At 43.8% G+C, this 25052-nt stretch overlaps 1 protein-coding gene across 7 annotated transcripts in view; it reads left to right on the forward strand.

The window, feature by feature from the left end:
• The window catches only part of helz2a (helicase with zinc finger 2a), a 223040-nt gene that overhangs the window by 161906 nt on the left and 36082 nt on the right, over positions 1-25052 (forward strand). For 5 of the 7 annotated variants that reach the window (XM_070895983.1, XM_070895982.1, XM_070895984.1 and 2 more), the window contains 6 exons: positions 2103-2188; positions 5731-5859; positions 9171-9329; positions 10786-10930; positions 15879-15995; positions 21989-22181. In XM_070895983.1, the coding sequence (XP_070752084.1) occupies positions 2103-2188; positions 5731-5859; positions 9171-9329; positions 10786-10930; positions 15879-15995; positions 21989-22181 (829 nt within the window). Of the gene's footprint in view, positions 1-2102; positions 2189-5730; positions 5860-9170; positions 9330-10785; positions 10931-15878; positions 15996-16124; positions 16243-21988; positions 22182-25052 lie in introns of those variants that run through there. The other 2 variants (XM_070895988.1, XM_070895989.1) reach the window with 2 other exon arrangements.

The following is a 25052-nucleotide window of genomic DNA, read 5'->3' on the forward strand; positions in this document are numbered from 1 at the left end:
TTGAGGAGTGCTCATAATTCCTATATCCGAACACAATTTTGAATGTTCCAAATTTTTAGGGATATGGGTGATTTACTGCTGGGAGCTTGGTTACACGTTGCAATTGTGGCTCATGAGACTTGGCCATCAACTCAGAACCACAGCACAATTAGAATAAGTCATATGGGTGAGCAAGGAGCCTAATTTAGTGGACAACCAGTCCTCAAGATGTTTGAACTGCTCAAGGCAGTCTGGGACATTAGACTATGCCCCAGAGAGAGTCTTGTGTATTGCATGCTGCAAATTTACACAAAGGACAGAGAGGCCTTATTTGGAATTGCTTGAGTATGAACAACAAGCCATTGAGGATGAGGAGGATGGCAAAGTGGGGTGGACGGGGTGGGGGAGGAGGTGGCAAGCAGTGTCAGTAGTTGCAGGACAGCCAATGCAGAAATGGAAATTGATGGATCAGGTGCTCACTGGTGAATTTTTCCAAGAAAAGACATTCCACGTGGCCTTACAGCACTTGTCAGATTGCATTGGCAATCTTGCAGCTCCTATTTACTGTACTTTTCTTGCTTAGTACATGCTGCTCTAGTATTCTTAGTGCTGTTGTCTGCCTTTCTGATGAGCCCATTAAAAGGATTGATTTACACTAAGGACAGAGAGGTGAAATACTCAGTGGTTATTTGTGTAATAGTACATGAAGTGGCTATGGTCAACTTGATGTGCTGCTATACTTTCAACTTGTGCCTTTTGAATGAATGCCTCTCAAATTAAAGCATCTTGATTACTTTGAAGGAATAGAAATGGTGGCTGTTGGCAAAGTCTTGCAATCTCTTGGGATTGCAATGGAATGCTACCTGATTAAACTATTGAACCCAGTGGCCTCACATCTATACCAGGAATGTCCTAAACTACACTTGGATTGAGGATCTCCATATTTTCCACAGTATCACCACTCTCCTAGGGAAAGATATGGCATGGCATGACACTGATGCTGGCATAGCAGTCCAATTGCTTCTTCCCGTGCTGCTGCTGCATGGAAAAGTCTTCATGAGGGCCACTGATTTGATCAACAACAACAACAACTTGCATTTATATAGCGCCTTTAAAATAGTAAAACGTCCCAAGGTGCTTCACAGGAGTGCAGGTGACCAAAAACTTGATCAGGGAGGTAGGTTTTTAAGGAGTATCTTTTAAGAGGAGAGACAGGCAGAGAGGCAGAGAGGTTTAGGGAGGGAATTCCAGAGCTCAGGGCCCAGGCAGCCGAAGGCACGGCTGCCAATGTTAGCACGATTAAAATCAGGAATGTGCAAGAGGCCGGAATTAGAGGAGCGCAGATATCTCGGAGGGCTGTCGATCAAGCATAAACTGTTGGAATACAGCAAGGTATCTGAATCCCTCCCATATGGTTGCATTTATTTTCGAACTGCATTGACATTAGCTGTTAATGTATCACAGAGCGATAATTTAACACCGAATTGGATCACATGGAGCATTCATGAAATGCTCCTGTTGTGTTTTCTATTGCTGCCACTGAGGTTTTGAGTGTGGTTGCAAAGTTACCAGCAACAGAATTCAGTGCAAACTCCCGCTACTTTTAATGACAACACACGCATCGATGTTGGCAAAAATCATGGTTTTGGACATTGCAAGGCCAACTTCCAACATCTGACACAGGATTCCAGTGACTGGTTTACACATTCATGCTCCATTCTCCGTTTAAAAGTTGGCTTTGTTAGGTCAGAATCCTGAAGCAATGCAGCAGGTTTAGTCGATATAGTGAATTCTTGCCGACCAGCTTGCCCGCTTCTATGGCAACCAGAACTGCCTCTTCCCACTTAGTATTAGAGACTGGAAAAAGTCTGAAGCCTTTTGGTATCCATTACCACCAGGTTTAAAAACAAGTATAAAACATTAGGCAGTTACCTGTGCCTAAAAAATAAAAAGGAAAAACTGCAAATGCTAGAAATCTGAAATAAAAACAAAGTGCAGAAATACGCATCAGGTTAGTCAGCATCTGTAAGGAGAAAATGCAGAGGTTATGACATTACCCTTTATCAGACTCACAGCTATTGTTCAACCTACCAATGCTTAGAACTTCTCTTTCAATTTTTCAGACGTAAGGAGGATGCTATTCACAATCTTGTTGCCTCGTCACAACTTGCTCAGACGATAGCACTGGGTCAACAGATGCCTTTGAGACGTTAGTACATCTTATAAATTTTATTACAAATATAAAGCTTTATATTCATTGATTTTGTGAAGAGTTTGAAAAGAATAGTTTTAGAACCATGTTAACTCTTTAAAAGAGCTGTAGTGACATTTCTGCAAATGGCCATTAATATGTAAGTCGTATATGCATTGTAGTTCAGAAATCTGTGAGACATTTGCCTGCTCCAACAAACTGAATAGATGCTGTCACCCCCATGCTGTGTGTTTGTTGTAGGAGTCACTTAATGCTGAACAATTTTCTGAACTCTAGCCTTTAGTGTTATTTGCTATTACCTGATAGAAGTGAAACTAATGGCCTCAAATATCCTCGGAATACGATCTCGGTGTTTAGCTGGGATTGTGTTAGTGTTGGCCACACTGGGTTTTCAGGGTAAGTGGGAGGACACCTTATTTGCATGGGGCTGGTGGCTGCAACCAGAAACTCAGGTGCTTCCCAGTTTTTGTAGACATTAATTGCATCCGAACATAAGGGCCAATAATTTGCGCTCAGCGGCGAAGCAAAGACGTTTGCCGCTGGCCCCAAATTAAGCTTCTCACAAAGACCTTGCGTTCTCTGTGGTGAGAGGTTTGGCTTTTCCGACGTCCACCAGAGATCAGTGTAAGTTAATGGGGAATCCCTAGAGCGAGCTGCTGTGATGTTAACAAGCTGTCTAAGCAACCAATCACAATGCAGAATTCTCACAGATCCAAAAAGTTCCAGTATTCAATACCACCCAGAATCCCTAATTAATTTTCTAATCATGGTCAGTAAAAAGAGAACCACTGATAAATTATTTCTACCCTGGAGGATGGATAATGTTGTTTACTTTGGCAGCACAAAATAATGTATGAGACACGTGCCTCAGATAATAACTATATGGAAGAGGCATATAAATTGGCCAGAAAAAGCAACAAACCTGAGGACTGGGAAAAATTTAGAATTCAGCAGAGGAGGACAAAGGGTTTAATTAAGAGGGGGAAAATAGAGTACGAGAAGAAGCTTGCCGGGAACATAAAAACTGACTGTAAAAGCTTCTACAGATATGTGAAGAGAAAAAGATTAGTGAAGACAAACGTAGTTCCCTTGCAGTCAGATTCAGGTGAATTTATAACGTGGAACAAAGAAATGGCAGACCAATTGAACAAATACTTTGGTTCTGTCTTCACGAAGAAAAACACAAATAACCTTCCGGAAGTACTAGGGGACCGAGCGTCTATTGAGAAGGAGGAACTGAAGGATATTCTTATTAGGCGGGAAATTGTGTTCGGGAAATTGATCGGATTGAAGACCGATAAATCCCCGGGGACTGATAGCCTGCATCCCAGAGTACTTAAGGAAGTGGCCCTGGAAATAGTGGATGCATTGATGATCATTTTCCAACAGTCTATCGACTCTGGATCAGTTCCTATGGACTGGAGGGTAGCTAATGTAACACCACTTTTTAAAATGGGAGCGAGAGAGAAAGCACATAATTATAGACCGGTTAGCCTGACATCAGTAGTGGGGAAAATGTTGGAATCAATTATCAAGGATGAAATAGCAGCGCATTTGGAAAGCAGTGACAGGATCGGTCCAAGTCAGCATGGATTTATGAAGGGGAAATCATGCTTGACAAATCTTCTGCAATTTTCTGGAATTTTTTGAGGATGTAACTAATAGAGTGGACAAGGGAGAACCAGTGGATGTGGTGTATTTGGACTTTCAAAAGTCTTTTGACAAGGTCCACACAAGTGATTGGTGTGCAAAATCAAAGCACATGGTATTGGGGGTAATATACTGACGTGGATAGAGAACTGGTTGGCAGACAGGAAGCAGAGAGTCGGAATAAATGGGTCCTTTTCAGAATGGCAGGCAGTGACTAGTGGAGTACTGCAGGGCTCAGTGCTGGGACCCCAGCTCTTTACAATATACATCAATGATTTGAATGAAGGAATTGAGTGTATTATCTCCAAGTTTGCAGATGACACTAAACTGGGTGGCGGTGTGAGCTGTGAGGGGGACGCTAGGAGGTTGCAGGGTGACTTGGACAGGTTAGGTGAGTGGGCAAATGCATGGCAGATGCAGTATAATGTGGATAAATGTGAGGTTATCCACTTTGGGGGCAAAAAGGCGAAGACAGAATATTATCTGAATGATGGCAGATTAGGAAAAGGGGAGGTGCAACGAGACCTGGGTGTCATGGTTCATCAGTCATTGAAAGTTGGCATATAAGTACAGCAGGCAGTGAAGAAGGCAAATGGTATGTTGGCCTTCATAGCTAGGGGATTTGAGTATAGGAGCAGGGAGGGCTTACTGCAGTTGTACAGGGCCTTGGTGAGGCCTCACCTGGAATATTGTGTTCAGTTTTGGTCTCCTAATCTGAGGAAGGACGTTCTTGCTATTGAGGGAGTGCAGCGAAGGTTCACCAGACTGATTCCTGGGATGGCAGCACTGACATATGAAGAGAGACTGGATCAAATGGACCTTTATACACTGGAGTTTAGAAGGATGAGGGGGGATCTCATAGAAACATATACGATTCTGACGGGACGGGACAGGTTAGATGCGGGTAGAATGTTCCCGATGTTGGGGAAGTCCAGAACCAAGGGACACAGTCTTAGGATAAGGGGTAGGCCATTTAGGACTGAGATGAGGAGAAACGTCTTCACTCAGAGAGTTGCTAATCTGTGGAATTCCCTACCGCAGAGAGTTGTTGATGCCAGTTCATTGGATCCATTCAAGAGGGAGTTAGATATGGCCCTTACAGCTAAGGGGATCAAGGGGTATGGAGAGAAAGCAGGAAAGGGGTACTGAGGGAATGATCAGCCATGATCTTATTGAATGGTGGTGCAGGCTCGAAGGGCCGAATGGCCTACTCCTGCACCTATTTTCTATGTTTCTATGGAACATACACTACATAAACAGAAATAAATCACATGTTCCTATTCCTGACAAGCATAAGCTGTGTTTCAACATCATTGCCTTGTAAAATCTGAACTTCGGACCCATATTTACTTCAGTCAGGAAGAGAAAGTATGTTTTATACCTCAATAAAATGTTATTTTAAGTTGTATTTACTAGGATTGGTAGATGGTGTAGTAATTATGGGACTCAACACAATTCTACAAGATTTCAGAGGTTCGAGCAAACATCAAGTTCATGTGCATGAGACATTTATCCTTACTTCAGTTGCACCTTGCCGTTTGACACATAACATTAGATACAATTGAACTGATTCTTTTGTAGCCTTGACTCTCCAAGTGTTGTCTCTCTCAATCTCTGATCTTACTCACTATACCGGGTCAAAGGATGCGATTGTCTTTCTGTTGGGTTCGGCAGGGTTTTCGGGATGAATCTCCTGCCTGATGCCAATATCTTGCCAATACTGTTCACACGGAGAAACATCCAGATTACACTGAGAAATATTAGTAATGCTTATTATTGTATTTTGGGTGCATTTTCAGCCATTTATTTCCCCCCTATATTTTTACCTGTATTGATATTTATTCCTTCAGTATTAATTAACCCATGTCTTTTTTAAACCAATGTTCTAGAATTACCAACAAATGCATTGGTCCAGGCCAGCTACAACATTCTTAATTTTCCAGAACTCAACAGAAGTCAAGAAATAGCAGTACACCAAGCTCTTAAAAGTTCTTTTACTCTTATTCAAGGTCCACCAGGTAAGAAGAGACACAGTAAATGAGTGAGGCATGTGGATAAAGAAATAATTTGGACCAGAAAAAAAAGGTCAATTATCAGCTGTAAATGGGTGGCACTGTTGAATCACCAAGATCATAAACATTTCATGGAAATTACAAGCAAAAACAGATCGGCTGGCCCAACAATTCCTTTTCTTGTGTTTATCCTCGACACGAACGATGGGCCTAAACTCATGTGCACTCTGTTAGGTTGCACAGATATGAATTATATAGACAAATTCACCAGGATAAAACCACTGTACATTTACCACTTGAGAACTGTATTTGTTAGAAAAAGGTGTAGTGCCAGAGGACTGGCGGATAGGTAATGTTAGACCTATGTTTAAGAAGGGAGATAGAACATGTCCAGGGAACTATAGACCAGTCAACTTAACATCGGTGGGAGGAAAAATAATGAAAAATAAAGGAGAAAATAGAAAAACACCTAACCAAAAATATAAGAATGAATAGTCATCATGAATTTCAAAAGGGAAAGTCTTGCTTGACCAACCTCATTGAATTTTTTGAAGAGGTAACAGAGCGAATGGTAATGCAGTAGATGTAATTTATCTAGAGTTTCAAAAGGCCTTCGATAAGGTACCCCTTAATAGACTGATGAATAAGATCAGAGAATGCGGAGTCAAGGGACAAGTAGATGGATAGCTAGCTGGCTTCAAGACAGAGAGCAGAGGGTAGGGGTAAAAGGTAGCTATTCACAGTGGCAGAAGGTGGGTAGTGTTGTTCCACAAGGATCAGTGCTAGGACCACTGTTGTTCACAATTTATATTAACGATTTAGACTTTGGAATCAAAAACACAATGTCTAAACTTGTGGATGACACCAAATTGGGGATGATAGTCAATACTGAGGAGGACTGCAACAAATTACAGGAGGACATTAATAAACTTGCAGAATGGGCATATAATTGGCAAATGAAGTTCAACACAGATAAATGTGAGGTATTACATTTTGGTCGGAAGAATAGGGAGGTCACTTATTACTTGAAGTGTGCGGATCTAGGAGGGGTAGAGGAACAAAGAAATCTCGTAGTAGAAATAAACAAATCGCTGAACTTCGGACCCACATTTACTTCAGCGAGAAATAATTTTGCGACACAGGTTAGCAAGGCCGTTAAAAAAAGGAAACCAAGCACTCGGGTTTATTTCTAGAGGGAGAGAATTGAAAAGTAGGGAAGTTATGCTAAACCTGTATCGAACCATGCTTAAGGGCCGAAATTGGTCGACATACCACCCGTGTACCACGGACACACCACCCCAAATTGCGAGATTGATCAAAAAATACCTACATACCACCCACATACCGCCCAGCGGGAAATTCATCAGCAACATACCGCCAGGTGGTATGCATATCGTCCGCACATGCTCACCGCTGACATACCGGCCAAAATTGCAAAATTGATCACTTACCACCGACATACTGCCGACCCTGCAGACCTCGCTGGAAAAGCTGGTTTTAAGTCAATCTTCAGTCGGCAGTATGCATCTTTACCTGTGAATTATTTTTTAATCTCTCACCCCTCAGTCTCTCCCACCCCCCCAGTGTCTCCCCGCCCTCTCACAGTGATCTCCCTCCAAGTAGTCATCTCCTCCCACAGCAGCGACCCCCCCCACCACATACCTCCACAGTGCTCTCAGGCCGGCACTCTCTGTGGACGCTCGTCAGTGGCTCTCAGGGGGCGGAGTTTCACAGCAGCATGCGTGTGCGCACAACTCGGGACCCAAAAATTCCCGAGTGAAAAGGACTCACTGCCCGCACACCGCCCGCTGCACTCCGCTCCGTCGAGAAAAAAGTGACGAAAATCGTGCACACTCCGCCCAGCGGTACCCGGGGGTATGAAATGACATACCACCGGCATACCGCCAAGAAATGGGCGGACGACCAATTTCACCCTCTTGGAGTACTGCGTACAGTTCTGGTTGCCATTTTATAAAAAGGATATAGAGGCAGTGGAGAGGGAGCAGAGAAGATTTACAAGGATGATACCAGAAATGCGAGGGCATATATATATCAGGAAAGGATGAACAGGCTGGGTCTCTTTTCTCCTGAAAAAAGAAGGCTGAGCGGTTTTGAGTCTCCCACTTAGAGAGGGCGGTCAGGAGCTGGTATGCGTCCATACCCAGGCTGCGACTTTTCACCTTCACACCCTGCACAGATACCTGTCCGTCGAGAATCCTCTGAGATGGTGTGCGCTGGCGACATATTTCTTCCGTCAGCTGCGTGGCCTCAATTGTGACACACAGTTCCTGTTTGTAAAACTGGGGGTGGGGTCACTGTGCCTCCTCCCAGAGAGTGGTGAGAATGTGGAACTCGCTACCACAGGGAGTAGTTGAGATGAATAATATAGATGCAATTAAGGGGAGGCTAGGTAAGCACATGAGGGAGAAGGGAATAGAGGGTTATGCTGATAGAGTTAGATGTGGAAAGATGGGAGGAGGCTCGAGTGGAGCATAACTGTTGAATGGCCTGTTTCTGTGCTGTATATTCTATGAAATTTGAGAACAAAAAGCTTGTGTAATTTAGCAGCGAGCCACTATTGTCTGTGGATAAAGGGTGTAAAGTGAGAAGAGCTAAAGGGAAAATTGGAAAAGAAAAAATATACAAAAACCTGTGTATGGGGCAGAGGGAGATGAGTCGGAATAGTGTGTGGTGCAGCAGAAACATGGCAGTGGTTACCTGATATCTACTTAGCAGTATGAATTCCATGCAGAGAGAGGTCCTGTGGGAAGGAGGAAGGGAGGAGGGACAGTAGGAGTATGTTTGAGTTTGTGTGTATGTATTGGCACATGTGGCGGAGCCTGGTCTCCAGTCGTCTTGGATCCCCTTGCCACTGGACCAAGCCCGTGTGGTGGCTGGTGTGCAATGGCCACCCTACATTAAAACAATTCACGGAACAGGCATTTTCCACCATTTAAAATTAGTTCATCGGTCACCTGAGTATTTTTAGTGGAAGCAAGTCATTCTCGATCCCGAGGGACTGCCTATGATGTTCACTTAGCGGTGGTATGAGCTTCATTGCACATTACACAAATAAGATCTATCCCATTATTATTATAGTTTATTGCCTATTTTAAAGAATGTTTTTTCTCCTAAAGTAACAAACATTTTGCCTTACCCAAGAAGGAACTGAGCGTGCATGACTACAGTATTAAGAACTATGTGTTTAGTGCTGAATGCTTAGTGCTTGATCTTCATTCTGCTGAGTTAAGTTTTGAGCAGTGTATGATGAATCAGTCCGTTGTTTATTCATTCACACTAGTAACCTTATTTTGTAGGAACAGGAAAGACTATGGTTGGAGTTCACATCGTATATTGGTTCCACAACTTGAATCACGCTCATAACAGCCGCACCTACCCATTGGAAACCAATGACCAAGCTAAAAGTTGTATACTTTACTGTGGACCTTCCAACAAGTCTGTCAATGTTGTTGCTGGTAATGTTTCCGTTAAACCATATAACTTGGATCACTTAAATTCACTCATGTTTATTCTCTCACTCACTGACTCAGATTCTCTCATTGACTGCACACACTCACTAATTGACTCAGACTCGCTCACGCATTCAATCACTGACTTAATTTCACACAGTTTAAAAATGTCACTGACTAAACCACCTATCGGCTCGCACACACAGATACAGACACACATGAACACTCAGGCTACCCGAGCATTTTGCGAAATCTATGCACTAACACGATAAAGCACTAACATGATATGAAAAGGAGTAGTTACTGCTAAAAGTATTTTTTAAACAATGCATATGTGTATATACACGCGCACAATAACTGCCACAGTTCTGCAGATAGCAATTCAGTCGTGGGGTTCAGCCAATGTAAGAAACAGTCATCTGAATCCTTGAATTGAACAGTTCTCATTTATTCCACTGCCAGCTATCCAGCAGCTTCTATTTGTTATCAGTTGGAATGTAATTGTTATAATTATTTTTAAATTAATATTTGATATATTTTTGTGCTCATGAAAATGAGGGATGTTGATGATGATTATAATTTTTTTCTGTTTTTCATATCCTGTGTCAGCATCAAGCACTTCCAAGTTAGGTATAGTTTAAAAGATCCCTCTCATCTGCTCCCAAATGTGCTTCAAAGAAGCACTGCCTAATGCATTAGTGCAATGTTTTAATTTCCCACATCTACAATCTTAGAGCCTATCTCAGCAAGATTGCCAATTTAAAGAAAGAAGTTGCATGCATTTAACACGTCCTCACATTATGGTCCAAAAGCACTTTACAACTAATGCATTACATTGAAGTGTAGTCAGAATTGTTGTGTAGGCAGATGCAGGAGTCAATTTGCAAAAAGCAAGATACCATGAACATAAAATTAATAAATGGCCAGGTCATCTGATTTTCTGTAGTATTGGCTGACAAAGCAATGTTGGCTAGGACATGAGGCTTTGAATAGTGCCATCAGATCTTTTACATCCATCTCAGCAGACAAATGGACTCTCTATTTAACATCTTATCTGAAGGATAGCACCTCCGAAAATGCAGCACCCCCTCAATGCTGCATTCGAGTGACAGCCTAGATTATGCGATAGATCTGTAGTGTGATATGAACCCATAACCTTCAGACAGTTTATACTAATTAACGGTAAATTGTGTAGTAATTTTCTGCTGTAAACTTTGCCCAACGGGAACAGGGCTGAGATTGGGGAGACTCATTTCACAATGAGCTCATACAGCCATTAGATAGAGGGAACATTTATCCCATCAGTCTGAGCAGCATCAAATGGAATGTATTTTTTGTGTTGTAGAATGTTAATTTGGCTATATCATCATAAGTCAAGGTGAGGCAGTATCTTGAATATGTTTCTAAAGATTTATTTTTCAGTGAGATGGATACGTTAACTATTTATATCTGCTCTGTATAGAATACCTGCTGAGGACGCAAAAACACCTGAGACCTCTCCGTGTTTATGGTGAGCAGATGGAGATGGCGGATTTTCCATATCCTGGGAGCAACCTGGTGATCTCTAAGAAGTCTGTCAGGGAAGGAAAACCAAAATCTAACCTTAGGTGGGTATTTCTCTTTTAAGTTTGATAGTACTTGATTAGAAGTTACTCTCATCATGTGGCAGTCTTTTACAGCACTTTATTAATTATGGTTACAGAACATGTAATTATATATGGAGATGTGGCTTATGCGCCATGATCCAAAATTCCATGGACATTTTTAAGGAGGTGCAAGTATGGCGAAGTGGCACTTTGACCAACCATTGGCCTTGGTTGGGGACAGGGTCATTTATATACTCGGGTTGAGTTGCCTGCATATAGTGGTGCAACAGAGGCGCCCATCCCAATGAGGTACATAAGAACATAACAAATAGGAGCAGGAGTAGGCCATATGGCCCCTCGAGCCTGCTCCGCCATTTTATATGATCTTGGCAGATCTGATCGTGGTGAAGAAGTCAGAGCTGCACCTTGCCCACCCTTCTTGAACTGTAATTTGTGGCGGAAACCGAGTGGATCTGGGCTCCAGCCCAAGTTGTGACTTCCCCACCAGGGTCATAGAATTATAGAATGAAAAAACACAGAAGGAGGCCTGTGCCAGCTATTGGTTAGAGCTATCCAAATAGTCCCACTCCCCTGCATTTCCCCACAGCCCTGCAAATCTTTCGCCTTCAAGTATTTATCCAATTCCTTTTTAAAAGTTATTATTGAATCTGCTTCCATCACCCTTTCAGGCAGAGCGTTCCAGATCACAGCAACTCGCTGCATAAAGAAATTTCTCCTCATCTCGCCTCTGGTTCTTTTGCCAATTACCTTATATCTGTGTCCTCTGGTTACTCACCCTCCTGCCACTGGAAAGAGTTTCTCCTTATTTATTCTATCAAAACCCTTCATGATTTTGAACATTGCTATTAAATCTGCCTTTCACCGTCACTGCTCAAAGGAGGACAATGCCAGCCTCACTGGTTAAACAGAATTTGCTCAAGATGGGGGACTTGAACCCACGACCCTGAGATTTTGAGCTTGCTTTCCTTAAGTCCTGGAATTTTGGGCAATGTGGATTTATGGTGAATCAGTTTTGTTAGTGTATTTCTCTTTTTTATCAATACTGAGGGTTTAATTCTCCATGTTGGCTATTTTAATTTTAAAACCATTACTGACTACATTAAAATAACATAGAACTTGAAGGGGAGATTATCCCAGTGTACGCCCAGGGTATGTATCCTCATGCACAGTGAATATCAGAAAATTGGGTGAGTCATAACGCACACCTGTAAAGGAACCCATCTGATTTTCATTCATTTAAATAGCGGAAAATAGGTCCAGTTCTTTTACAGGTGCGTTACGTGACCTCCCTGGTTTTACAATATTTTAGTGCACCTGGCACAGACTCAGGCAAACCTCCGCATTAACATATTGCTAAAAATTTGAATGAAATACCGTCTCACTACAATGCACAGTGGCGTGGAGTTTCCGGGCGGAATTGAATGAAGCAGCGCTAAAGGCCACAGAATTTTAAATGTAAGTAAGTTGTGCCCATAACCACCTTACGCTGGAGTATCTGCGATCTCTGGGTGCACAGGCACCTGTAGTCACATGAGTCCAGCGTTAAACATCTGTACCTACAATGACCAGCAGTCAATTGAAACCTGACTCTGCTGCTGCAGCAATTACTCTAAATTCAGTTTAAATTAGTCTAAATTCAGTCAATTACACCATCCTGGCTCCAATTGAGTGCTGGTCACAGGTCTTATGGACCCAGGCTAGATCAAAGCGGTCACTTGAAGCCACGTTAAAACTAAGACCAAGAGCATTAGATCAGTCAGTTAAAGAATGGCTCTTTTTCTGGTAATCCCCCTTTTCTCTTTGTGATGCTGGAGGATGCTGTGTTCCAGTCAAAAATCGATGACACTGTTTGATTGCACTGATTCAATGGAAATTATGTCCGGATTTATGCTAATGAGTTTGTGCAGAAACTTGAGCGTAATTTTACCTCAGCAAAACCAAGTGTTTTCTGGGCACATTTTGCCGGTTGCACCCCTAGTGGAAACTCCATGCTAATGCACGAAAACAGAACGAGTAGGTGGTGCTTTCTGTAAGTAAATTAATGTGTGTAGAACATATGTGAGCCATACAGTACCAAATGTGTTGTCACCATTTACTCATATTCTAATGATAACAGGCAGAAGATTTCTCCAGTGATATCCAGGGCCAGTGATCTTGTGGGTCACATTGAAAATAACACTTTGAGGGCTGTGGTGGCTGTTCCTGTGTGTTGCTCCATAGAATATAGGACCTGAGCTTTATGAATATGTATGGTTGGGGATTGAAATTGGTGCTGGGCTTTAACTAATGAGTATTAATAGTGTTAAATACAATGCCCAGTCTGGGCTTAAAGGAGTTTAATAAATAAAAAATGCACTGCTTGTACACCAGATTTGACATCTTTAAATCACAAATTATACTGGCTCAGAATTTCCGACCGCACAAAATTCCTACGAAAGTACCTGGAGGTCCCGGAGGTTCGGAGACTTGCGGACCTGGATCCCTATGTGAAGGCCTTTGTAGAGGCCCACATATCCCAGGAGCTTATAGGCTTCATACACATCACTGGGATCACATGGGTTGGCCATTCATACTTATGGTGATTCCGCAAAAATCATCATAAAGTTCAAATTAATAAAAATGGAATTGAATTATTTAAAACAAAAATGTAATAAAAAAAATAAATTTACATATTTTAAAGGATCCAAAAATAAACTTACCTTATTTTACAGAATTTTAATGTTTACATTATTTTTTTTAATGCATTTTCCTGTACTTCGAAAGTCTTAAGCTGATGAAAGCAGATCTTACACCTGCTTTTTATCAGTCACAAGAATTTGAAGGACATTCGCTGGGCAGGGGTAATAGCCCAACTCCCTGCCCGCGGAGGCCCTTTAGTTTCGGATGCAGTGGATCTGTCAGGACATTTTTTGACAGATCGCAAGTTCCGGGTTTAGGCACATGCGCTTCGCATACCTAAACCCGGAACTTGCGGAGACCCCATGCGTGACTTCAGGCCCACTATATTACACTACATGCTTTCCATCCTAGTTAATTGCGTTTTGTAGTATAGAATTTTAAATATCATTTTATGGGTAAAATTGCGTTTCCATATAGTACTGCACTACGAGTAGCAATTGGGCAGTGCTCCCCAATCCTGTGGGGATTTTTCCTGTGGGTTACACTTTTCCAGTACATTTGGTTTTATTTTCTTGTATACCTATATAAATCATTAAAAATAAGTCTGGATTTTTTTGCAATCATTGGGAAAATGGCAAGGCGGTGTGCCCGTGTGATCCGACTGGCATCTGACTGCACTTTCCTTGGGCGGAACCTCATTGAGTAGGCAGGGAGGGATTGGAGTGAGAATTCTGCTAGTGACTGGGTCGCCGCAATTGGGAGCGAAGGGAAATTTGGGCGAGCAGTGTCAAGTAAAAAGCTGCTGCAGCTAAATTGGCCAGGAGCACAGCAAGTGAATAAGAAGGGGAGTAAGAAAGAGAGAGAGAGAGAGAGAGATCGGCAGCTACAACTGAAGGCAAAAATAAATATTAGAAGGAGGAGCACCATCTCCAGGGTCTGCAATGACCAAGGCCCTACGGCTCTTACATACCCTTGTGGCAGGGACAAAACAAAGGGAGAGAAATTCGGGAGTGTCCCGTTTGGGCCATTAACTTTTAAAAGTTTGAAAAATTAGCACCAGGCGCAAATGTTTTCTAACTTAAAAAAAAATTTGTTCCAGCAGCGCTCCACTTCCTTCATGGAGTGCACGAGGCAGCAGGCGGGGCGGTGAGTAGAGCAGCGCTGTACACTAGGCCGTGCAGCCCTGACACGTTGAAGGGCTCCTTCCCTCCCTGTTCCATTGCTGCAGGCTCCGCAAAAGCAGAACTTACCTGGACCCCGACGGCAGCCGCGATCTGGCCCGATCAGCCCGATGCACCGCAGCAGAGTGCCGGGCTGATCAATCGGACAAAGTTGGGAAAAAAAAAAATCACAGAGGGCAATGCCATTTTTTATTTACTTACCTCGGCCACCTCGCCTTTAAGCATCGCCCCTGAAGCGCCCGACCTAACGATGAACGCCTCCTGCAGCTGCCGGTGTTTTCACCCGGCGATCCTGCAGGGAGCTTAACCAAAGTTTGGGTCTGGGGCGATGCACACGGCGATGATGTCACGATCTCCGGGCAAAGGAGATCGGGGTGCAACGCCATACCGCTGCTGCAAACCACCCGCTGAATATGGCAGGAGTCGATCTTCTCGCCACGCCCGGTCGGTAAGTGCTTAGCACCCTGTTATGGCTCCCCCCCCCCCAGAGGCGATAACGGGAGGCGCAAAGGAGGCCAATTTCTAGATCAAAGGCTTTTTGATATCCATGGAATTTACCCCAAAGAAAGAATATGCAGGTATTCTGGATGGAGTTGGAACTGGCCGTCAATGCCAACTCTACCACCCCATGAACAGTTAATCAATGCTGAAAATGTTTTAATGATCTCACCAGGTTTCCAAGGTATGCGAAGGCACAAGTGAATATGCAGGTGCTTAAATGCTGCTGGAAATGTGACGCACCTCCACATCATCCAGGACCACATAATATGAAATAAGAAATTAATAAAATCCCACATCATCATATTGTTAAAGATGCTTCCAAATATTTGAACAACCCAACTCATGCATCCCAAATTCATCCAAGACTTGAATACTGCTTTTAAATATGGCATTTAGCATTAACTCTATTTTTGCCAAAGTACTCCTTCCTGATTTACATCAACTTCAGTCCTGCCCTTTTGAACTTTCGTGGTCTCCTGAACTAATTCTTGCATCTAGGTTTATCAATTAAAAAACAACTTTGTTGGCCTAAGCTCTGGTTGCAAGTTGCAGAATAAACTTTTATGAATTGAGAAGTCTAATGTACAGGAATAGCTTTTGGTTGAAGTTAAAAGTGATAATTGACTATAGTGTATTTTTTGTTGCAGGCCAATAACCCTACATTACAAAATCCGAGAACCATCAAATCCTTTTGCGGCATTAATAAAATCTTTCGATCGACAGATTCGAAGTGGGACAATAATGACAGAAGATGAAATTGAGCAGTAAGTCAAAAAAAGTGATATTTTATCTGTGAAATTATGTATTTTTAATGGATCATATAATTTCTATAGGTAGCTTCAATTTGCTTTAAACAGTAATACTCCATAGGCACTATGATTTCAATGTTCTAGATTAAAGAGCGGAACTCCAAGGAAGTAATCTTTGGATGCCTTTCAGTGCCACCTGCTGGACCAGACAGGGAGAGAAAGATTAGCATTATCAACGCATGGCTGGAGGAATGGTGCAGAAGGGAGGGTTTTAGTTTCCTGGGATGCTAGGATGACTTTTGGGGCCAGGAAAGGCTGTACAGATAGGTTGGCCTTCACATAAACCGGAGAGGAACCTATCTCCTTGCAGAAAGGATAATTATGGCAGCGGGGAAAGATTTAAACTAGTATGGGGAGTTGGAAGGGGAAATCCTCTGTGCCCCTAATAAAAAGTATGAGAAAAAGACCAATAGACCAATAGGCAGGATGGGGACAGTTTCCCAAATAAGAGTTCCGTACACAAATGCAAGTAGCACAAGAAATAATACAAGTGAGCTAGAAGCACAAATTCAGCTTAAAAAAGAAAGACTTGGATTTATATAGCGACTTTCGTGACCTCAGGGTGAGCGAAAGCACTTTACAGCCAATGAAGTACTTTTGATGTGTAGTCACTGTTTGTAATGTAGGAAATACGGCAACCAATTTGTACACAGCAAGGTCCCAGAAACAGCACTGTAATAATGACCATTTCATCTTTTAAGTGATGTTGATTGAGGGATAAATATTGGCCAGGACACCAGGGATAACTAAATTGAATGAAGAGGCTTATAATGTTGCAAAGAATAGTAGTGAGTTCCAGTCCTTGATTCATCATTAATTTCCCTGGAATGTCAGGTATATTATAGAGTCAATAATTCAGGATAAAGTGACTGATCACCTTCAAAATTTTCAGCTGATCAGAGAGAGCCAGCCAGAGAGATTGTAAAGGATAAGTCATGCCTGACGAACTTGATTGAATTTTTTGGAGAGGTGGCTAAAGTAGTGAACAGTGGAATGTATATAGATGTTATTTATATGGATTTCCAGAACGCATTTGATAAAAGTCTCTCATAAAGCTAAAGTTGAAGCTCAAGGAATTAAAGGCAAATTATCGATCTAGTTAGGAAATTGGCTGACGACAGGAGACAGAGGGGCCAAAATTCAGCCTCCCGATAAGGCTTCTGATCGTCGGAAAGCAGTGGTCACAGAGTGGTGTCGAATGGCCGCCGACTTATGGCGGACTGGCCGACGCTCGCAAAATTCTCCTCAAGCATTTTTCCGGCGATGACCTTATCCGTCCCGCTCCCTCCACTTCCACCCCACTGCTGCCGAAGCCTCCTAAGTGCGTCGTCAGAGCGCGCACCGCCAATGTCCCGCCCCGGAAGCGAAATTCAGCTGAGAAAGTCTTCTGGCAGCTGGCCGGTGTCCCCCACAGCTTTTTCTGTTGATGCACAGTGTGTAAAATGATACTGCAATGGCTATTAAAGGGGAGGCCCACTGCTGCGGCCGCCATCTTATTTTTTTTTGTCGGCCGAATGCCAGGTTGGCCCGACAATTACACCCCTGGATTAGGTGGGGCTACCAACAAGCAGCCTGGCATGCTCTCTTGGGTGGCAGGCCATTGGCCCGGCCGAAACCCTCCCTGGTGGCCCAGTAGACCTAACTAAACTAATTGCAGAGTTCGCAGCGGCCCTCCCCTTTAACTGAAGACAAGAGGCATGGTGTCGCGCCAACGTGATGATGTCATCGGCCTGGCACTGATGACTGACAGCGGCGGAGACTCCGTTCCCACCCCCACTTCCGCCCTACTAGTGATGGTCACTCCGTCTGGCCCCCACTTCTGCCCCACTTCCGACCGACTTGAAAAAAATTGATAAAGAGCTGAATTTTACAGGATTGACCGCCGTATCCAAAACAAAAACAGTAGGTGTGACCCCGTTTCCGGTGGGGATGAATTTCGGCCCCAGTGAGTAGGGATAATGAGCAGGTACTCTAATTGACAGGATGTGACTAGTGGTACCCGCAAGGATCCACTTTGGGGCTTCAACTATTCACAATTTATTAACAACTTAGCTGATGGGATAGAAAGCTACAAATTCGAGTTTGCAGATGAACAAAGATAGGCAGCATTATCAGCAGAGTAGATGGAAGCATAACATTACAAAGAGATGTTAATAGATTAAACGAATGGGCAAAACTGTGGCAAATGGATTTCAATGTAGGCAAATGTGAGATTATATATTTTGGTCTTAAAAATGATAGAACAGTGCACTTTCTAAGTTGTGAAACGCTAGAAGGTTTTCTTTGGAGGTCCAAAGAGACTTGGGGGTCCATGTACATTGACCACTAAAATATCATGGACAGGTAAAAAAAATAATCGAAAAAATGAATGAAATACCGGCCTTTATTTCTAGAGAAGTAGAATACAAGGGGTTATAAGTTATACAAAAGCCTTAGGTAGACCACATCTGGAGTACTGCGAGCCGTTCTGGGCACCACACCTTAGGAAGGATATATAGACCTTGGAGGTTTACCGAAGGTTAATTTATGAGGAGAGTTTAGACAAACCAAGATTGTATTCCCTGGAATTTAGAAGAAAGGTTTTGTTTTAATCAAAGTTTTCAAGATATTGGGCCCAAGTTTCGGGCCGCGCCTAGAATGGCGCAGCCACGACCTGGATACCCGTTTTTCGCGCCCAAAAGTGCGTCAAAAAAATACCTGCAGATTCTCCGGCTCCCAGCAGGTCCTTTGGAGCTGGGCGCAGCGCAGCCCGCCAGGTCCCTGCGCTGAAATCAGTGCCGGGACCTCTGCATAGTCACGCTACAGTGGGCTCCAGGCGCCCGAAACTGTGTGGGAGAGGCCCGAAGCACGACGCCCCTAACCCTGGCCGAATGGGCTCACTGGGATGGCGAAGATCAGGCTGCACCTCCCTCGTCCAGCTCCTGCTCTGGCTCCAGCTTCCTCCCCTGTTTAGCTGACGCTCCCTCTGGCTTTCACATCTTGCTGGGGGCGGGCCCTGCCCGAAGTCTTGGGGCTGGCTTCTTCACGTCAGCCAGGCCCGTTCAGCCTCCTCCCTCTCCTCTCCCCCTCCCTCCCTCTCCTCTCCTCTCCCCCTCCCTCCCCTCTCCCCCTCCCTCCCTCCCCCTCCTCTCCCCCTCCCTTCCCTCCCTCTCCCTTCCCTCCCCTCCCTCCCTCCCTCTCCCTTCCCTCCCTCTCCCCACTCCTCCCTCTCCCCACACCTCCCTCTCCCTCCCTCTCCCCACCCCTCCCTCCCCCCCTCCTCCTCCTCCCCCCCCCTCTCCTCGCTGTCAGAAACACATAGAAACTGACAGACACAGAGAGAGCCACTGACACTGATAGACAGAGAGTGAGAGAGAGACACACAGACAGACAGAGAGAGAGAGAGAGAGAGACACTGACAGATACAGAGAGAGATACACTGGGGGGGCCCGTCCCAGCATGCTGTTGGAGGGCTCCCGGTGCTGCAGTCGGTGAGTAGAAACTTAATTTTTTATTTATTGATTTTTAATTAATTTTTTTGGATTGATTTATTGTTTGATTTATTGATGTATTTATCATTTATTATTGATGATGGTTCTTTATTTGTAAAACTGAAGTATTTAATGTTTGTAAATGTCCCTTCCCCCCCCCCTTCCCCTGTTCCCTACGCCTGATTTGTAACCTACGCCTAATTTCTAAGTGTAGGCAAGGTTTTTCTGAGCGTACAAAAATCTACACTTACTCCATTCTAAGTTAGTTTGGAGTAAGTTTTCACTGCCTAAACTTTCAAAACGGGCGTAAGTGGCCGGACACGGCCCCTTTTGAAAAAAAAACCTGTTCCAAATTGAAACTGTTCTGACTGACTAGAACTGGAGCAAACTAAATGCCGAGAATTGCAATTTCTAAGATACTCCATTCTAAACCGGTTGCTCCAAAAAAACAGGAGCAACTCAGGCCGAAACTTGGCCCCATTAAGGGGAACCAATAGGTTAGATAGAGAGAAACTAGTTCCACTATTTGGGGAGACTAGGATTAGTAATATAAATAATAGAGCCAGGCCTATCAGGAGTGAATTTAGGAAATGCTTCTACACACAGCGGATGGTAGAAGTTTAGACGTCTCTTCCGCAAACGGCAATTGAATCCAGGTGAATTGTTAATTTTAAATTTGGTATTGGTAGATTTTTGTTAACCAATGGTATTAAGAGATATGGGGAAAGGCGGGTACATGTAGTTAGGTCACAAACCAGACACAGTCTCATTGAATTGTGGAACAGGCTTGAGGGGCTAAATGGCCTACTTCTGTTCCTAAAAATTCCTATGAGTGGCTGAGTGGCCGACTCCTGGCATTTCTGGCTATCACACAGATTCCCCTTCATTCCAGCAATTTCCAGTCCCACATTTATTTGCATACTGGAGACGGGAGCCCTGGTATGTGCTGGGGAGACGCACCAGACTGGTGGCAGAGCCTTACTCTGGTAGGCCTGTTGCTGAGGCCTGTGCGTGGCTGTGCTCTGACAGCAATTGAACAATAATTCAATCCTCGGGCCCGAATGCTGGATGTCAGAGCATAGCAGGCAGTCCCTGCATCCAGCATTCAAATGGAGGGACATACAGTGCAGGTGGAGTGTTTTCCTGAGTCCGTTTCTGGTCTACCCGCCCAGATCTACTGGAAAATTGGCAGAACAGGACTGGAAAGCCGGGTCTTATTTTTAATAAAGAATAGTGTAAAGTTATTTCATTTAAATTTGTTCCATGAATTGCGTTTTGCTGCAATGCCTTTCATTATTTTAAAGGAGTTGTGTTTATGGTGTGTTAACCAAGGTGGTGGCAATGATGGTGCATCACTCCGCGTCCCACTGTGGTTCAGCTTGCAGCAGTCTGTCGACCTCACAGTCTTTCAGATCGAAAGTAACAAAAAATAAATTATGATTAAACTACTGTTATTAAAAGATGGAAGTTGATTAAAAGTTTTAATTTAATTACATTTGACTTAGGGAGCTGCAAGTCATTTGTCCTGATTCAGTCAATAGGATAAGATTTGGGAAGTTCCGAGACCATGTGGGTTTTGAGTTGGATGCTGCTGTTCTTTACCTCTTCATAAAAGCTCAGGTTTAATTCATCTTTTTTCGTCTGCTGAATTTTGCTGCAATATTAGGCTGCTGAAACAACCATTAACATATGCTTTTAAAAGGCGCATGTTCCTTTGTTCATTATCAGCTAAACAGGCATGTGATGAGAGTTGATGTAATGCATGACAAAGCTTAGGACTGTCCTTACATAAGCCCTTCCTTTCACCCACATTGTGTGCCAAGGGTGTGCAGCTCAGTCCTGTCTTTTCACTGATTATTTCACATTGTACCCTTACAAAGCATGCTGCTAGTTAAAGAGCAGAATCTCACTGATGAAACATTGTAAATATGCTGGGTGTGATTTTGTATCTACCACAAAGTGAGTTTCTTCATCATTATTTACCAGCAATGAGTTTTCCCAGTGGCACTAAAATACTATTTTGTAAATTGTATAGTGCTGGCAAGGGAAGTCTGGACCGTGGTGGATTAAAGATGCTACGAATACAACCAAATGATTATTGCAAAAAAGATTCTGAGACTTTTTAGTTGCCATTTTATCTTTTTTGATTTGGGTCAATTGGTAAACACTTTTGCAGGGAGTTTCTCAACAGTGGGCAGCAATGGTGTCATTTGAAACCTGTGGCAGAAGTTTGGGGTTCTTTATCTGTCCAGCTCATTCTTAAAATACTAAACTATTGGAGGAGCTGTGTATGTTGTTGCTACCTAAAACATTGGAGACAACATATAGGGGTGAATCTCCACAGGGGTCTCCCACTTGTCTGCAGTTTTTCCAGAGTTCCCGTGGCTCTTCCGCTGAAGTTACGGCAGGTGACCAGGAGAACCCCATAATACTAAGCTGTAAGTTCCATTTGGTCTAACACTTGGCATCATTTTCTAGATACAAGAAATTGCTCATAGATGCACGTAACTATGAACTTCAACATCATGATGTCATCCTTTGCACATGTGCCACTTCTTCCAGCAAACTTCTAAAAAAGTTGAATGTGCGTCAGGTGCTGGTGGATGAGAGTGCCATGTGTACCGAACCAGAATTGTTAATCCCGATTGTTGCACATAAACATGCAGTGCAGGTGAGTTGCAATAATTTTGCTATAAAATATTATTAAAAATAGATTCCAAACAGTAAATTTAATTTCTCTCACCTGGTCTCTTCTTTAACTAGGAGAATGAGATGGTGCGCAGTGCAGACTTCGTGCACAGACTCTGTCAATATGGCTTCTGTGAACCAGGACTGGTCTTGTAAGATTTACTCTCTCTGAGGGAAAGCACTTCATTGTCATAGAGTGCTTCATACAATAACCCAACTATGGAACATAAAAACAGGAGTAGGCCATTCAGCCCCTCACTTCTGTTGTGCCATTCAATGAGATCAATGACCTGTATATTAACTCTGTCCACCTGCCTTGGCTCCATATCGTTTTATATCCTTGTCAAGCAAAAATCTCAGATTTAAGATTATTAATTAAGCTAGCATCTACTGCTTTTTGTGGGAGAGAGTTCTACCACCCTTTGCGTGAAGAAGTGTTTCCTAATTTCTCTCTGAATTACCCGGCTCTGATTTTAAGGTTATATCTCGTTGTTCTAAACACCCCCACCAACACAAACATTTTCTATCTACCCCATTAATTCCTTTCAAAATCCTAAAAACCTCAATCAAATCCGCTTAACCTTCTATATTCCAGGGAATACAAGCCTAGTTTATGTAATCTCTCCTCATAATCTAATCCTTGAAGCACTGGTAACATCCTGGTGAATCTGCACTGCACCCCTTCTAAGACCAGGACTGTACACAATACTATAGCTGTGGTCAAACCAGGGCTTTATATCGCTGTAGCAAAACTTCCTCTTATTAATATTCTAGCCCTCTAGTTATAAAGGCTAAGGGGAAGAAATTCGGGAGCTCCTCATTTGGGGCGCTAACTTTTAAAAGTTGAAATAAATTGGCAGCAGGCGCTAAGGTTTGTTAACTTTTAAAAAGTTCAACGTTTGCACTCCAGGAAGGAAGTGGAACACTAAATCAAGCGCTCCACTTCTTCCTGGAGCACAAGAGGCAGCAGGTGGGGTGGTAGGTGTGCAGCACTGCACAATGGTCCGTGCAGGGCTGCCGCGTTGGAAGGCTCCTTCCCTCCCTTAAAGGGAAGTGCCATCGCTTCAGGCTCTGCAAAAGAAGAACCTACCTGGACACTGACGGCGGCCACGATCTGGCCCGATCAGCTCGATCCACTGCAGCAGGGTGCCAGGCTGATCGATCGCTGGCAAACACAAAGGAAAAAAAAGAGAAAGAGTATGAAAACATTTTTTTTTAACTACCTCAACCACCTTGCCTTTAAGTATCGCCCCAAAGCGCCCGGTCTCCCAATGAACGCCTCCTGCAGCTGCAGGTGTTTTTGCCCGATGATGCTCTCATGGGGCCGAACCGAAATTCGGGTCTGGGGCGCTACTGGGGCGATGCGCACATGGCGATAACGTCACGATCGCCAGGCAAAGGAGATCGGGCCGCAACGCCATACCGCCGCCACAAACCTCCCGCCCAATATAGCGGCAAGAGTCGATCTTCTTGCCATGCCCCCTTGATAATGGGATATGCGAAGGAAGCAAATTTCTAGGCCTAACATTCCAATAGCTTTTTAAATTATTATTTTGTACGTCACCATTTGATGTGTGCTAATGGACCCTAAGTCTCTTTGGACCTCCACTGTTCCTAGCATTTCATCATTTAAATAATACTTGGCCCTTTCTTTTTTCGTTCAAAATGGATGACCTCAAACTTACCTGCGGTAAGTAGAACCTTATCAAATGCATTCTGGAAATTCATATAATCTACATCCATAGACATTCCCCTGTCTACTACTTTAGTTACTGTCTCAAAAAATTCAATTAGGTTTGTTAGACATGACTTGCCCTTTACAAATCCATGTTGGCTCTCTCTAATCAGCTCAAATTTCTTCACCCTCCTTGCCCTTTACTGTGTTTTTCCCCAGTCTGCATTAGGGTAATTGAAGTCCCCTACTATTGCTGCTCTATTATTTTTACATTTCTCTGAAATTTACAGGCACATTTGCTCCTCTATCTCCTTCTCAATGTTTGAGGTCTACAGTAAATACCCAGTAATGCAACAGCTCCTTTTCTGTTCCTTAACCCTAACCAAATAGATTCTGGGGCCGAAGTGGCAGTAATGTGGCGGTAAGGCCTTACCAACTGGGGGCAGGCAGATGGGCCCACCCAACCAAAATTGCCCAGGAGTGGTGGAAATGGGTTTCTGCCCCACCCGTGTTCCTGCCCATTGGCCATACGCTGACCCCTTACTACCCGGCACTGACCCTGTTCCACCGACGGTCGGTGCCCCCAATAGCTTCTCCCAGCGGGAAGATACCAGTAGCAGGGCGGCAGGCACTCCGCTGTGGGCGCCATTTTACTTTAATTGTCGGTCAACTCTGAAGTCGGCCCGTCAATGACGACCACGAGTTCGGCCGGGCCACCAACAGACAGCCTGGCATCCCCTCTTGGGCTGTGGAAGATGCAAACCAAAGTCTTGGTGGACCTGACTGTGAACCCTCAGAAATGCTGGCCCGGCCAAAGCCCTCCCTGGCAGCCCAGTGGGTGCCACTAGCATGGCTGCAGAGCTCGCAGCGGCCCTCCCCTTTAACTGAAGGGGAAGGACATTGCTCCGCGTCGCACTAACGTTGGCAGTGCCGTGCTGAGGACACCGCCCGCCTTCCACCTTGCTCCCAACCCACTTCCACCCCTCAGCCTCCCCAAACACCGCCTTAACAAAATAAAAAGTTTAAAGACCCCAATTTCATGGATTGGGGCAGAGAATAATCTTTTATTTCGGAAGGTACGCCCAGTTTGGGGTGGAGGCCAATTTCAACCCCTCAGACTTTGAAACCCTCAAGTATATCATCCCTCTGTAGCACTGTAATATTATTCTTGACTAATAC

Source organism: Pristiophorus japonicus, chromosome 12 (genome assembly GCF_044704955.1).
Source record: "Pristiophorus japonicus isolate sPriJap1 chromosome 12, sPriJap1.hap1, whole genome shotgun sequence".
Taxonomy (NCBI): Eukaryota; Metazoa; Chordata; class Chondrichthyes; family Pristiophoridae; genus Pristiophorus; species Pristiophorus japonicus.